Genomic DNA, 11,254 nt, shown 5'->3' with positions numbered 1-11,254 from the left:
AGCCTACGGACCGGGCTGGGCGTGTTTTCCTTCCCTCAGAGCCCAGTGTGGACGTCCACGGCAGGACACGAGGACACGGCGACCCTGGGGAGACTCTACCCTGGGCCTTCCGAGGACGGCGCGCGTGCTGTCCTGCTAAGGCCCCCTGTCAGAGCCACGGGGCTGGGTGAGGGACGAGTTTGGCCCAGCAAGACAGGTGACCACGTTTTACAGTGCTGGACGACGAGGTGCCCTTTGGAAGCGAGGAAAAAAATGCAGCGTGGGTGGGGGTGAGCTGGGAACGGGGCCTTCTGGCAACCTGCTTGCACAGCCCGCTCTGCCGCCAGCCAAGTCGCGGGGTGCAGGGAGGGAAGGAGGGAGCGGTGATAGGAGCGGCTCTCAGTGAGAGAGGCCGGTCTGTTCCTGCTCGGACTGGTGCCTGGCAGGAAGAGGGCGGAAGCTCCCGGAAGCTGACCTCCAACCTGGCACCCCCTCCCACTGCCCCGCCCCTCAGAGTGCGCCCCAAAGGTCACGACTGCAGCTGGAACCCAGGGCTTTGAAAAAACCACCAGCTCCTAACAGAAATAAAGCACAGGCCTTTCTGAGTTGGTCACGGAAGTTGGTGCCTGAGCGCTGAAGTGTCACGTGAAAATGTCGGTGACAACCAGGAGCCGCGCAGCCCTCCGGGGCGGCCCCGAAGAGCGCCTGCGATGAGCGATTTCAGCCCGCCCCGCCGGGCTTTGCCCTGGGACTCAGTGGTGAGCGAGGACGCGTCTTAGTGGGCAGACGGTTCCTTGCGTGAAGGAGCGTAAAAGGCGAGCTGCCCGCAGAGGAGGAAGAGCAGCTCCCCCAGCAGGTGTGCCGCAGGCGAGCAAACGGGGTGACCGGGGTCAGGCCGGAGCTGTGACCCTGCTGTGAGCTCAGGGCCCGGCCTCAGACACCAGAGGGCCTTCTGAAAGGCGCTCCGTGGAGCTTTCGGGGCGGGTGCCTGGGGCTGGAGCCCACTCGCCGGCCGCAGGGGCATCTGTCTGGGATGGGTGGCATCATTCCTGGGCCTGAGCCACCCGGGCTCGGCTCCGCCCAGTCTGGGGGGAGGGGCGCACAGCCGCACCCACGCGCGTGTGCGGGCAACACACCTCGCAGCTTCTTCTGCCAGTTCATCTCGTTGAAGAGGTCCTCGGAGCGCAGGAAGAAGTCGTTGATCTTGCTGCCCTGCTCGTCCCTCTCCGTGGTGTAGTAGATGCGCAGCTTCGACTCCTTGGTGAGGAACTCGCAGATGCTGGGCACGGGGAACACGATCTGCTCCATGGTCCGGTCCTGTCTGACGATCTGAGGGGAGAACGAACAGGTGCCTCAGAAGCCCGCTGCCGAGGGTCCTGGGCTCGGGGTACGACATGGTGCAGACCTGAGCCCGCGTCTGCTGACCGTGCAGACCCCCTCACATCAAATGGTTTCCATACATCTCCAATAGTATTTTTCTCACCTCAGGCCGATTAACTGCACTGTGACTAACTTGACCGCAGCGTAAACTGCTCCCCCCGCCCCCGCCCCCCCACACATTCGGCTGTGGCTCCAGGCTGGGGCTGTCTGTCCCATAGCGCTTTCTATCATGATGGCATGGCTCTGTACGGCATCTGTCCTGCCCAAAAGCACGGCCGCCAGTCCCATGAGGCCAGCGAGCACCAGTGCATGTGGCTAGTGTGACCGTGGGACTGAGCATTTAATTTTATTTCACTTGATTTTAAGCAGCCACCCACGGCCAGTGGCTTCTGTGTTGGGCAGCACAGACACCTAGGATCCTTTCTCAGAGCAAAACTGGGTCACCTTTCCTAGGTAGGAACCTTAAAGAGACCTTGGTTTATCCAGTCGTGGTGGCGTCCTGCCTCGTACTTGTCACGGCATCTGAAACGCACGGTGTGGGAGTCAGCGTCCAGCCAATGCTGGGACACCACCTACTGTTCCTCAAACTCGCTTTGCCGGGCCCGGGGGAGAGGGGAGGGGACGCTGCACAGACTGGCTCAGTCCCCAAGGAGGAGGCGGCCTGGTCAGGATTATTCAAATTCTAAGACACCGTCCTGGGAGCTAGAGATTTCGAAAGGGGTGCGGGGTACAGTACGGAGGGGCACGGCCTCTCTCTGTTCTTCCTTTCCAGAGCCGGGAGAAGTCCGGGGAGGCCCTGGGCCAACGCCCTCTACAAGAAGATCTGGTTCTCGCTCTCCCTGATGCACCAAGGTCAAGCTGTCGTGGGAAACTCGCCCAGGGGTGAGACGGGTTCCCGCAGCCCTGGCTCCATAAATTCTGGGAGACTTGGTCTTTAGACCAGTGGTTCCCAAATCTAGGGGAGATCAAGTTACAGGAAGCTTCCCTCTCACGCCGACTCTGGTCCCCACGCCCACCTCACTGAACCGAATCGTGTGTGGGGGTTGGTGTACGGATCTTGCCCACGAACCGACTCCCTGGGCGACACGTGTACACACAGGCTCAGGGACCGACCGCAGAGCCTGCCAGCTTCGCACGGTCCCTCCTTCTGCCGAAGGGCCGCGATCTGGGCTCAGGAGGTAACGGAGCGGGAGACAGGAGGCTGGCTGGCCAGAGCTGAGCCCCAGACCCCAGGCTCCCCAGCCTGATGCGCCAAGGCCCTAGGGTCTGCGGGGAGAACCCCGGTGGTTACAAAGCGGCCTGTGGCTTTACACAGGTAACGCCCTTGGGAAACTGGAAGAGACGGGTGGCTGGCCAAGGGCAGGGCGCGAGAGCTGGGGACACCATGCCTGGCCATATCTCTTTCTCGTTTGAGACCTACCCACACCTCGTTCACCACCCTGACAGGCGGGAGTCAGGAGAACACGTTCCGGTCCTCCCGCCTGTAACGGGCTCGGCGACCCTGTTCACACGTCTTAGCCTGACCAAGCCTCAGGCGGCTCCCCAGTGACTGAGGGGCTCATGATAGGGTCCGAGTCCTCTTTCCTCTGACACACTACACTGCAGACCCCTACAGCCTGTCCTGCAAGGGCTCCGGGGCGGAGCTGGCCCTCCTCAGGCATTTAGTCAGTAACAAATACGTTAGGAGCATTTACTCGCATACACCGTCAGGGTCAACTAATCGGCGAGGTGACACCTTTTACTAGGGATCCCAGAGACTCGCGACATCAGGTACGAATCTGTTCTCAAAAAGCCTCCACTCTGAATGTTCCACGTGGCCCAGAGGAGTCGGTGGTCCTTCGCAGTCCTCGTCCCAACACTGACCCGGACTGCGTGCGCTTCCTCATCGGCCAAACGAGGCCCGTGTCCCCTGCCGGCCCAGAGCCCGCAGACAGTCTGCTCTCTCCGATGCTCAGAGACAGCGCAGGTGACCGGACATGTACCCGTGGGCCCTGGGGTCAGCCAGGCCGGGATTCGAATCCCAGCCCCGCCACTGATAACTGGACAAGGGGCACGGCCTCCCTGCGTCTTACCTCAGTTTCCCCATCTGCACGATGGAGACGACCCCATTTAGCTCACGAGGGTTAGGAAGGCCTGTGGAGTGTGTGTGTTTTTAACGCGGACCTGGCCGTATCACTTCCCCGTGACGAAGTGTCCCAGGGGCCACCCCCAGGTGATGTCCAGACCTGTCGGGGGGAGGTGGCCAGGACTCTGAGGAGCTGGGCCGCCTGTCTTCCCTCCCGGTCTGCCTGCCCTCCGTCACCCTCGCCCAGTGTCTCCCGCCCTCGCCGTCAGGCCTCGCCTCCGAGAGGCTGTCCCCTCTCGTCTCTCATTTTCCCTGAGGCCCACGCTTCCACGTGGTGTCCCACAGTCGACCGCGGGTCCCTCTGCTGGAATTTCTTAGAGCACCGTCTGCGGGTCCGCACGGCCTGGTCAGGACGCATAACGAACGCCGCCTCCCAGAGAGGCTTTGCTCGGGGCCCCCCTCCCCACCAGGTCGTAGGCGGGAACCGGTGGCCTGGCCACCGCTGGTGCAGGAGCTGATATACAGGGGTGCTCACAACACCCCCAGGCACCCCAGACGGACACATGTGTGGGGTGCTCGCCGCGGTACCTCTATCTGGGCCGTGTGCTTGGCGTAGAACCCCAGGGCTGCGTCCCCGTCCACCTGGCCCCCGGGCTTCAGCATGCTCTGCAGCTCTTTATTGTGCCGGGCCAGCTGGAACACAGAACAGAGGACAGGGCTGACGTCCCCCACTGGCAGGGCACGAGGGGGCAGCGGGAGCAGGGTCAAGGGCGGCGGGGCCGAGGGCGGGCGGGGCCGAGGGCGGCGGGGCCGAGGGCAGCGGGATCAAGGGCAGCGGGATCAAGGGCAGCGGGATCGAGGGCGGCGGGGTTGAGGGCAGCGGGGTCAAGGGCAGCAGGGCCAAGGGCGGCGGGGTCAAGGGCGGTGGGATCAAGGGCAGGGGGGGTCGAGGGCGGGCGGCCCGCAGACTCCTGCCCAGGTGTGCATTGCTCAGCAGCTGTTCTGGGACCTCGGCAGGATAGCACAGAAAGCGCATGCCCACGTGAGGCCCCACTTTCCCCGACTTCTTTAGCTGGCAGGAGGGAATCGAGGTTCCGCACAGCCCCGGAGCCTCCATCCGGAAGGTTCTGGCACCCTGTCGCTGGCTAAATGCCAGGGACGGGGGACACGACGGGGGAGGCTCTCTCTCCTTCTGCCGGCATGCTGTCGCGGGGCCTAGCGACCTCCGGCCCAGCACGGTCATCGCTTTACATCTAAGCCCTGGCCCCGAGAGGTGCAGGGGACAGGAAACACAAGCCCGCAGCGGAGGGGCAGCTGGGCAGGCTGCCCACATGCGCCGCAAGCCATGGCACGGCGACCTCCACAAACAGGAAGCGCCTTCGAAAGCCCAGCCCCTTGGGAAGAGAATTACGAAACAGGGCATTTGGGTGCCAGGGGAGGAAGGATGACCACATCCCCCAAAAGGCAAACAAAAAGAAGTCATAATGACACGTTGGATCCACAGATTCCCAAACGCGACAGGCAAGGCAGCCAAGGTCGATTTCTTCAGATGGTTAAGACAGACTCATCAATATTTATGAAAAGCCCGAGTCTCCAGACAGAGTCATCAAGCACATACGTGCCGCCGCTCAGGGTGAAAGCTTTCAGAACCGGGAGGAGGGGATTTCCAGGGACGTGACCCCGCCAGGGTGGGGAAGCGGAAGCGTCCCGGCACCCGGCACAGCGGGGCGGGCTGCCCCCCGCACCCGGGAGCCTCGCCGTCATCATGCCCACCAACGAGCCTCGCGAGAGCCGGAGGAGGAGCAAGCGGACGGCCCCTCCCGCTCAGAGCCTGGCACTGGCCCCCGGGACGTCGTACCTGGTGGGCTAATATGTAGATGTTGTGCCCCACGTTCCTGGGGGAGGCAGCCCCCTCCTCGCCGCTCTCGCCGTCCTCGAACTCCACCTCCCCCTGCATGTAGGCTTTCTTGATCACTTCCACCTGCAGGAAGAGCGGGCGTCACGGGAGACCCACGCGGGGACCCACGCGGGGCCCCACAGCTCGCCTGCCGTCAGCCTCGCCGCCCCGCCGCCCCCGGGGCAGACCCCCTCGTCAGGCCCTGCACTCGACTTCCTGTCAGGTGTGGACACGGCTTCAGAATCCTTCCCAACACGGCCACAGGCGTCACCCCCATCGACCTCCACTGACATGAGACATGAGACCCATGTGCTCTGCCTCCCCCGAGGCATTCGGGGGCTGCTTCATGCCCTTCTCCTTTAGAAGGGAACAGTGGCAACGAAAGTGCCCCGGACAATAAAACGTGACGCAAATCAGCGAAGGCTGGAGGCCAAGCTTTTCCTGTCTCTACACCACCCGCCCGCCAGCTCCCCTGGCCCCGACCTTTGCCATTTCAGGAAAGACGAATAAGAAATCCGTTTGCCTTTGGGAGCTGGCTGGGGAAACTATTTTCTCCGACTCCAAATTTTCCCTGAACCCCTACAGCCTACTGAACATGAAAACGGCCCCACTAACAGGTAACATCTACCTAGCACTTATCACGGGCCAAGCTCTGGGCTGAGCATTTTAACATTCTTTCAGAATATTCCAAGCTTATGAATGTTTCATGAGGTGCCCAAATTCCCATTTACTGCGAATGAGGAAACACACTCGGAGGGGCGTGGGGCATGTCTCAGGCATGTCTCATGGCCCCGCTCTGCACGTGATTGATTTCCTGGCCATTCTCTCTAGCACCAGACTGAACAGACGAGTTGCATAGGACGTGGAGCACGCACACGCACACATACACGCACGCGTGTGCACACACGTTCTGGGCATTACAGCGTCCCTGCTCCGCCGAGTCTTAGAACCGGGTTTGTTCCAGAAAGCCTCTGACTCTTCTCCCGGAGCCGGGAGTGGTGTCACCCACCCACGACGGGGCAGCCCAGGCGGTGGTGGCACCCACGGCCCTGGGTGCCGACGGCTCCCCTCCAAGACAGGGGCACGTCTTTGATTCACGGGAGCTGGAATGGGGTCTCTGCGAAGGTGAAGTCACTCGTCCCTACTGAAGCGTGACAAGCCCTAGCCTGCCCCCGCCCCCCCCACCCTTACATAAGCGGTTACGTAAGCTCGGGATGACTTGCATCACGGGCTACGACTCAGCCCTGACCTCTGAGATCAAAGAGTGAGCTCGCTGTTAACTTCGTTTAAAAGAACACACAAAGGGACTTTGGCCGGGCCACGAGTGCACCTTAGGTCGCAGGCGGCAGAGGAGTTTTAGTGCCCTCATTTAGGTCTGTCAGTTACAGTTTATCTGCGTGGGAAAAAGTCCAAATCGGGAGCTCTGTCCTCAGCTCGCTTCGCTGTCTGGTTGCTGCTGGTGTCGCCGGCTGCGGTGCCAACACCCCGCCCGGGAGTCACGGCCCATTGTGAACATCACCCCCCCAACATAAACAAGAGTGTGTTTTCTCAAAAAAAAAAAGAAAAAAAAACCCCACAAAACGTCAGCACCCCCAAACAGTCCTCTGCTGCCCAGACTATTGGCACCAAGAGAAGAAGTGACTTCTGTGGCTCTGACAGACACGGAGAGGGGGCCGCCGCGGACGAGGAGGCAGGGAGGCCGCGGTGTGCGAAGGGTGGACGGCGAGCGGGGGGCTGGGCCTGCCGAGGACTGTGACCCCAGCACAGCCACTGCACCGGGTGACACCGCGGCTTCCTTTTAGGGGTGAGGACGGTGCGGTTCAGAGAGGTCAAGCAGCAGCCCAAGGCGACCTGGCCAAAGGGCAGAGCCAGGGAGGGCCCTTGGCTCAGCCTGCGGGCTCCATCCCGTGCCGTGTCCCAGGACGGAGGAAGGCCAGGGACAAGTCCGCACCTGGTCGTGGAGGGAGGGGGCGGAGGCCTCCCCCCGAGGAGCACTGCACTCCCCACCCAGCTGGTCAGGGGCCTGGATCCCACGTCCCTGTCACAGTGCTGGTCTGGGGCATCGGTGAGAAAACTCGGGAAGCGAGAGGCGGAGTCCCCCCCGCCCTCCCGGCGCCGCGGCGGGGGGCCGGCCCCCCCCAACTCACCAGCTCCTTCGGCCTCATGTTATACAGAATCCTCTCCGCGTTCTCGCTGTCGTGCCTGCTCTCCATGATGGCCAGCAGCAGCTTGGAGGCGTTATTCTAATGGGGGGAGAAGGGAGGAGGGGACAGAGAGCTGCGTGGAGTGGCGGCTGGAACGCATTTCAGCCCCTGGGGCAGCCCCGGGCCAGGCACGCCACAAGCCACCTGCAGCCGGACAAGGGGCCAACTCGGACCCCAGGGCAGGTCTGCGGAGCAGGATCGGGGCCTCCGAGGCAAACGTTTGCCTGCGCACAGTGTCTCCCTACTATTCGGAGATGGGGAACTTCGACGGGGTGCTGCGGGGACACCTGTGGTGATGGTGGTCAGGGAGGACCCGCCACCTGGACTCCTGCCGCCTGCGGGTGCTGGCTCTGACTCAGCCCCGCAGGCGCAGACGGCAGGCGGGCAGGTCACCCCCCCCACTGTCTTCAGTGCTGCCGTCAGCCCCCCGAGCCCTCACGTCACGAGGACAAGTGACACCAGTCGACTGGAGTGCCCCGCGGGGGCGCGCTGGGGGCCAGGCCGCGATTCTCCGGCACGACGTCGACGTGTCCACACCTGCACGTCCCGGCCGGACCTTGCGCTAGGCCTGGGGCCCGGGACGGTCTGTGTGCTCCTCTGCGGGGGGTTGGGGGGGGCTGCTGCTCTGGGGACAGGGCAACACTTCCTTCCTCCCCGAGCACAGGGCACCGCGCACCCAAATCGACCCTCTCTGTGGACTCTCCGTTCTCAACACTAAGGGCAGAGTGAAGCTGTGCCGTCCCCCTGGGCTCCTGTTCACGCCTCCTGCTGACCCTGCTTTCCCACGCTGCTGTTCATGCAATAAGCACAGACCCGCTTTTTGGTGAAACCCTTTAGTTCTAGGCTCTTCTGGGACAGTGATAAAGTGCTCACTGTGCAGGAGCGAGAGAGAGGACAGATCTCAACAGGCCCCGACCTGGGGACGGTTCAAAACGAAATGTGCTCCGTGAGGCTAACACGTTTCGAAATACGCTTTAGACGCCAGGCTGGGCGGCAAGTCCGAGGCCCAGAACTGAATTTTTGAACTCCTGGAGAATCTCGGGAACCCCTAAACAGGGTGAGGGCTTGTTCGTGTGTTTGGGTATACTTAAGAAGCCAGGCTTTTATCAGGAAGGGTATGACCGGCTTCTCAAACGTCCAAGGGGCCGGCCTGCAGACGCAGCGGCCGAGGCACCTGGAGCCAGCGCTCACGCTCCCTGAAGCTGCTTTGGAATAACAGGCAGGCGTCAAGTCGGGGGTGCTTCCATGCTGGCCTTCTGTCGCGGTTCAAAAAAACTGGTCGGAGGCCAGGAGGCACAGGGCCACTGCCACCGAGGAGCCACCTTTTGATACAGCGACAGCAGAACAGAAACAGGTCTTCCCTGATCATGTAAAAATAGCAGTTTTCGGCCCCACATAGGTTCAGTGGCACTGTTATTCGACTGGCCCTTTTTCCTCAAAGGGGGGACAACCGGAGACCATGGGAAGGGGTGCGGGGGGGCGCGTCCCCTGGGCCCCAGCCTGTGCCTTTCAGAATCGAGGCTTTTAGTGCTCAGGTCCTGCTCTCATTAGTCCCCCAGCCGTGAGTGACGAGTGCTCGGCCGCTGTGACCCCGGAGCTAATTAGCTGCTCTCCGGTCACCAGACCCTTCTTTGGGAGGAAAAGACTGAAGTTTTGCGTTTCAGTCAGAACTTTCGACGTCGTCGAAAAGAACCGCCTCTAATACCGAGTTTCACAGCACTGACCGTGTCACGTGCGGAGGCGAAACACACGAGTGACTGTCTCCGAGTGCCACAGCCTTTTGCTTTCCACTCCCACTTGCCTTCAGTTCCAATACAAGGTCCATCCTCTTCTTTCCCAAAGGATTGATGTCGTTAAGGATCAGGGCGGTGATGATGTCAATGCCATTGGACTCGTGGGTGGCGATGCAGTTCTGAGGAGACACACACACACACACACACACACGCGCACAAGCACTGGTCGTAAATCGGGCCTCAGAGGGCGACAGGCTTCATGGCCATTGCAACGCAATGCTTGCCACTCCCAGAAATGCCTCTAGGGCTGAGCTGCGAATTTTCCGTGAGAAAGTGGTAAAAAAATTAAAGACAGATGAAAATCTCTAGTTTCAGAATGAGCAGTGAGCAGCAGGAAAGTCCCCGTCACTGTAATCGGTTGCGTCTCCTCCAGCGGGGCGGGGCCCGTGGCGCACGCTCGCGAGGGGAAACACGGTGTGTGGCTGACCCTGGGTCCCGAGCCCCGTTCTGCCCTTCCGAGGCGTGTTCCGTTCCCTCTGCGTCACTCTGCTTCACACTGCGCACTTTCACTGAAAGCTGACGCCTGGAGAGCCCGCGTCCTGTTTAATTCACACGTATAAAAATGAACCCTCCCCTCCCCTGCCCCGATAAGATCCCCGTTTGTGGGGGCCCTAGTCTGGCATGTTCCTTTCCACGGACCTCTGTTTGGCAGAAAAGCAAACCCGAGGTTATAAGTTAATTCACTCAGACGTCAGATAAAAGCCTTTTCCCATGAGCCTGTTGTAATTTCTTGGTTCCTTTTCATTTGCAATCAGATTATATACACCCTCGGTCTCATCAGGGAACTGGGGTAAAAAGCAGATTTAACCAGATGCTAGCCTCGGAGTCACGGTCAACTGAGACCGGGTTTTTCCTAAGCCACTCTTCCTCTGGCCTCGTCCCCCGGGGAACCTGGCACGCCCCACCTTCCTTGGCCCTGGCAAGCACTGGCCTACCCTCTCTGGCCAGGATACAGCTATAATTTGAGTGACAAATCGTACTCATCCAAGCACTAATGTGAAAACTCACGGCATCTGCAAGATGCCCTGCAGAAGCAACGACTCGACCCAAGGAGACACTGGGATCCGCTCAAAAAATATGCCTCCCGAGAGGCCGAGGTGGAAGCTAACGGGCCTTTCTCTTCTCCGCATGTCTGTGCTGTTAAGATCTGGACCGTGCATTTTCTCACAGGACTTTCGAGCCGTCTCATGTGTAGCGAGGCTTCTCTCTCTAGCTGGGTTTAAACTTCTTGCCTTAAGTAGCTACTTTTTGAGTCTTTCTTAGCATTTAAAATAGAGCCCAGTCTTCCGGTCTTAATATAACCCCAGCTTTAACCTCTACCCCAGTCAAGTCAGAGTCAGACGTTCAAACCAAACCAAGCCGAGCCGAGTGAGGACAGCGCCAACACCTGCGACCAGGTAAACTCCTGAAGCTCAAAAGAACACCAGGGCATCTTCCTGGAAGGTAGGCTCCAGGTATACTGATGGCCTAGGCAGCAGGCAGGTGCTACGTGACTTCTGAACTCGTCCCTGGCAATGACCCTTCCGAAATGACAAACTTCCCCACCTGCCCCTCGCCCCTCGAATACAAACGGAATTACCTGGTTCTCATGGCAAGGTCCCTGACAGTACTCGGTCAGGCTTTCCAGGGTCTGGTTGATGAGGGCTACGTTCTTCTCGTTGATGTAGAGCCCGAGAAGGCCGAGGCCGCCGGTGGTGCTGCCGCAGATGCAGTCCAGGAACTGCAGCGTCTCGCACACCAGGTTGTAGTTGGTCTTGTTATTTTGGCAACGGAGGAAGTTCTGCAATTGGGGGGTCCCCGGGTCGGGGGAGCGATTCAGAGACAAGAGGGAGAGGGTCAGTCACCCTACCGTGTCGACAGTGTCTGACTGGTGGGCGCCCCGACCGACCGGCGGTTATGCAGAGGGAGGCGGCACTGGGCGGAGCGGGAGGCTCAG

At 60.7% G+C, this 11,254-nt stretch overlaps 1 protein-coding gene across 1 annotated transcript in view; it reads right to left on the bottom strand.

Moving 5' to 3' along the window:
* ITPR1 (inositol 1,4,5-trisphosphate receptor type 1) overlaps window positions 1-11,254 on the bottom strand; it is a 197,026-nt gene that overhangs the window by 53,255 nt on the left and 132,517 nt on the right. The window contains exons 44-49 of the mRNA XM_023533300.1: window positions 10,898-11,098; window positions 9,327-9,437; window positions 7,469-7,564; window positions 5,283-5,405; window positions 4,013-4,117; window positions 1,116-1,308 (exon numbers count right to left, since the gene is read on the bottom strand). Coding sequence (XP_023389068.1) covers window positions 1,116-1,308; window positions 4,013-4,117; window positions 5,283-5,405; window positions 7,469-7,564; window positions 9,327-9,437; window positions 10,898-11,098 — 829 coding nt within the window. The remainder of the gene's footprint in view (window positions 1-1,115; window positions 1,309-4,012; window positions 4,118-5,282; window positions 5,406-7,468; window positions 7,565-9,326; window positions 9,438-10,897; window positions 11,099-11,254) is intronic.

This window comes from Pteropus vampyrus, unplaced genomic scaffold (genome assembly GCF_000151845.1).
Source record: "Pteropus vampyrus isolate Shadow unplaced genomic scaffold, Pvam_2.0 Scaffold100, whole genome shotgun sequence".
NCBI lineage: Eukaryota > Metazoa > Chordata > Mammalia > Chiroptera > Pteropodidae > Pteropus > Pteropus vampyrus.
Note: the sequence above shows the minus strand (reverse complement) of the source record. Positions and strands in the feature narration are given on the sequence as shown.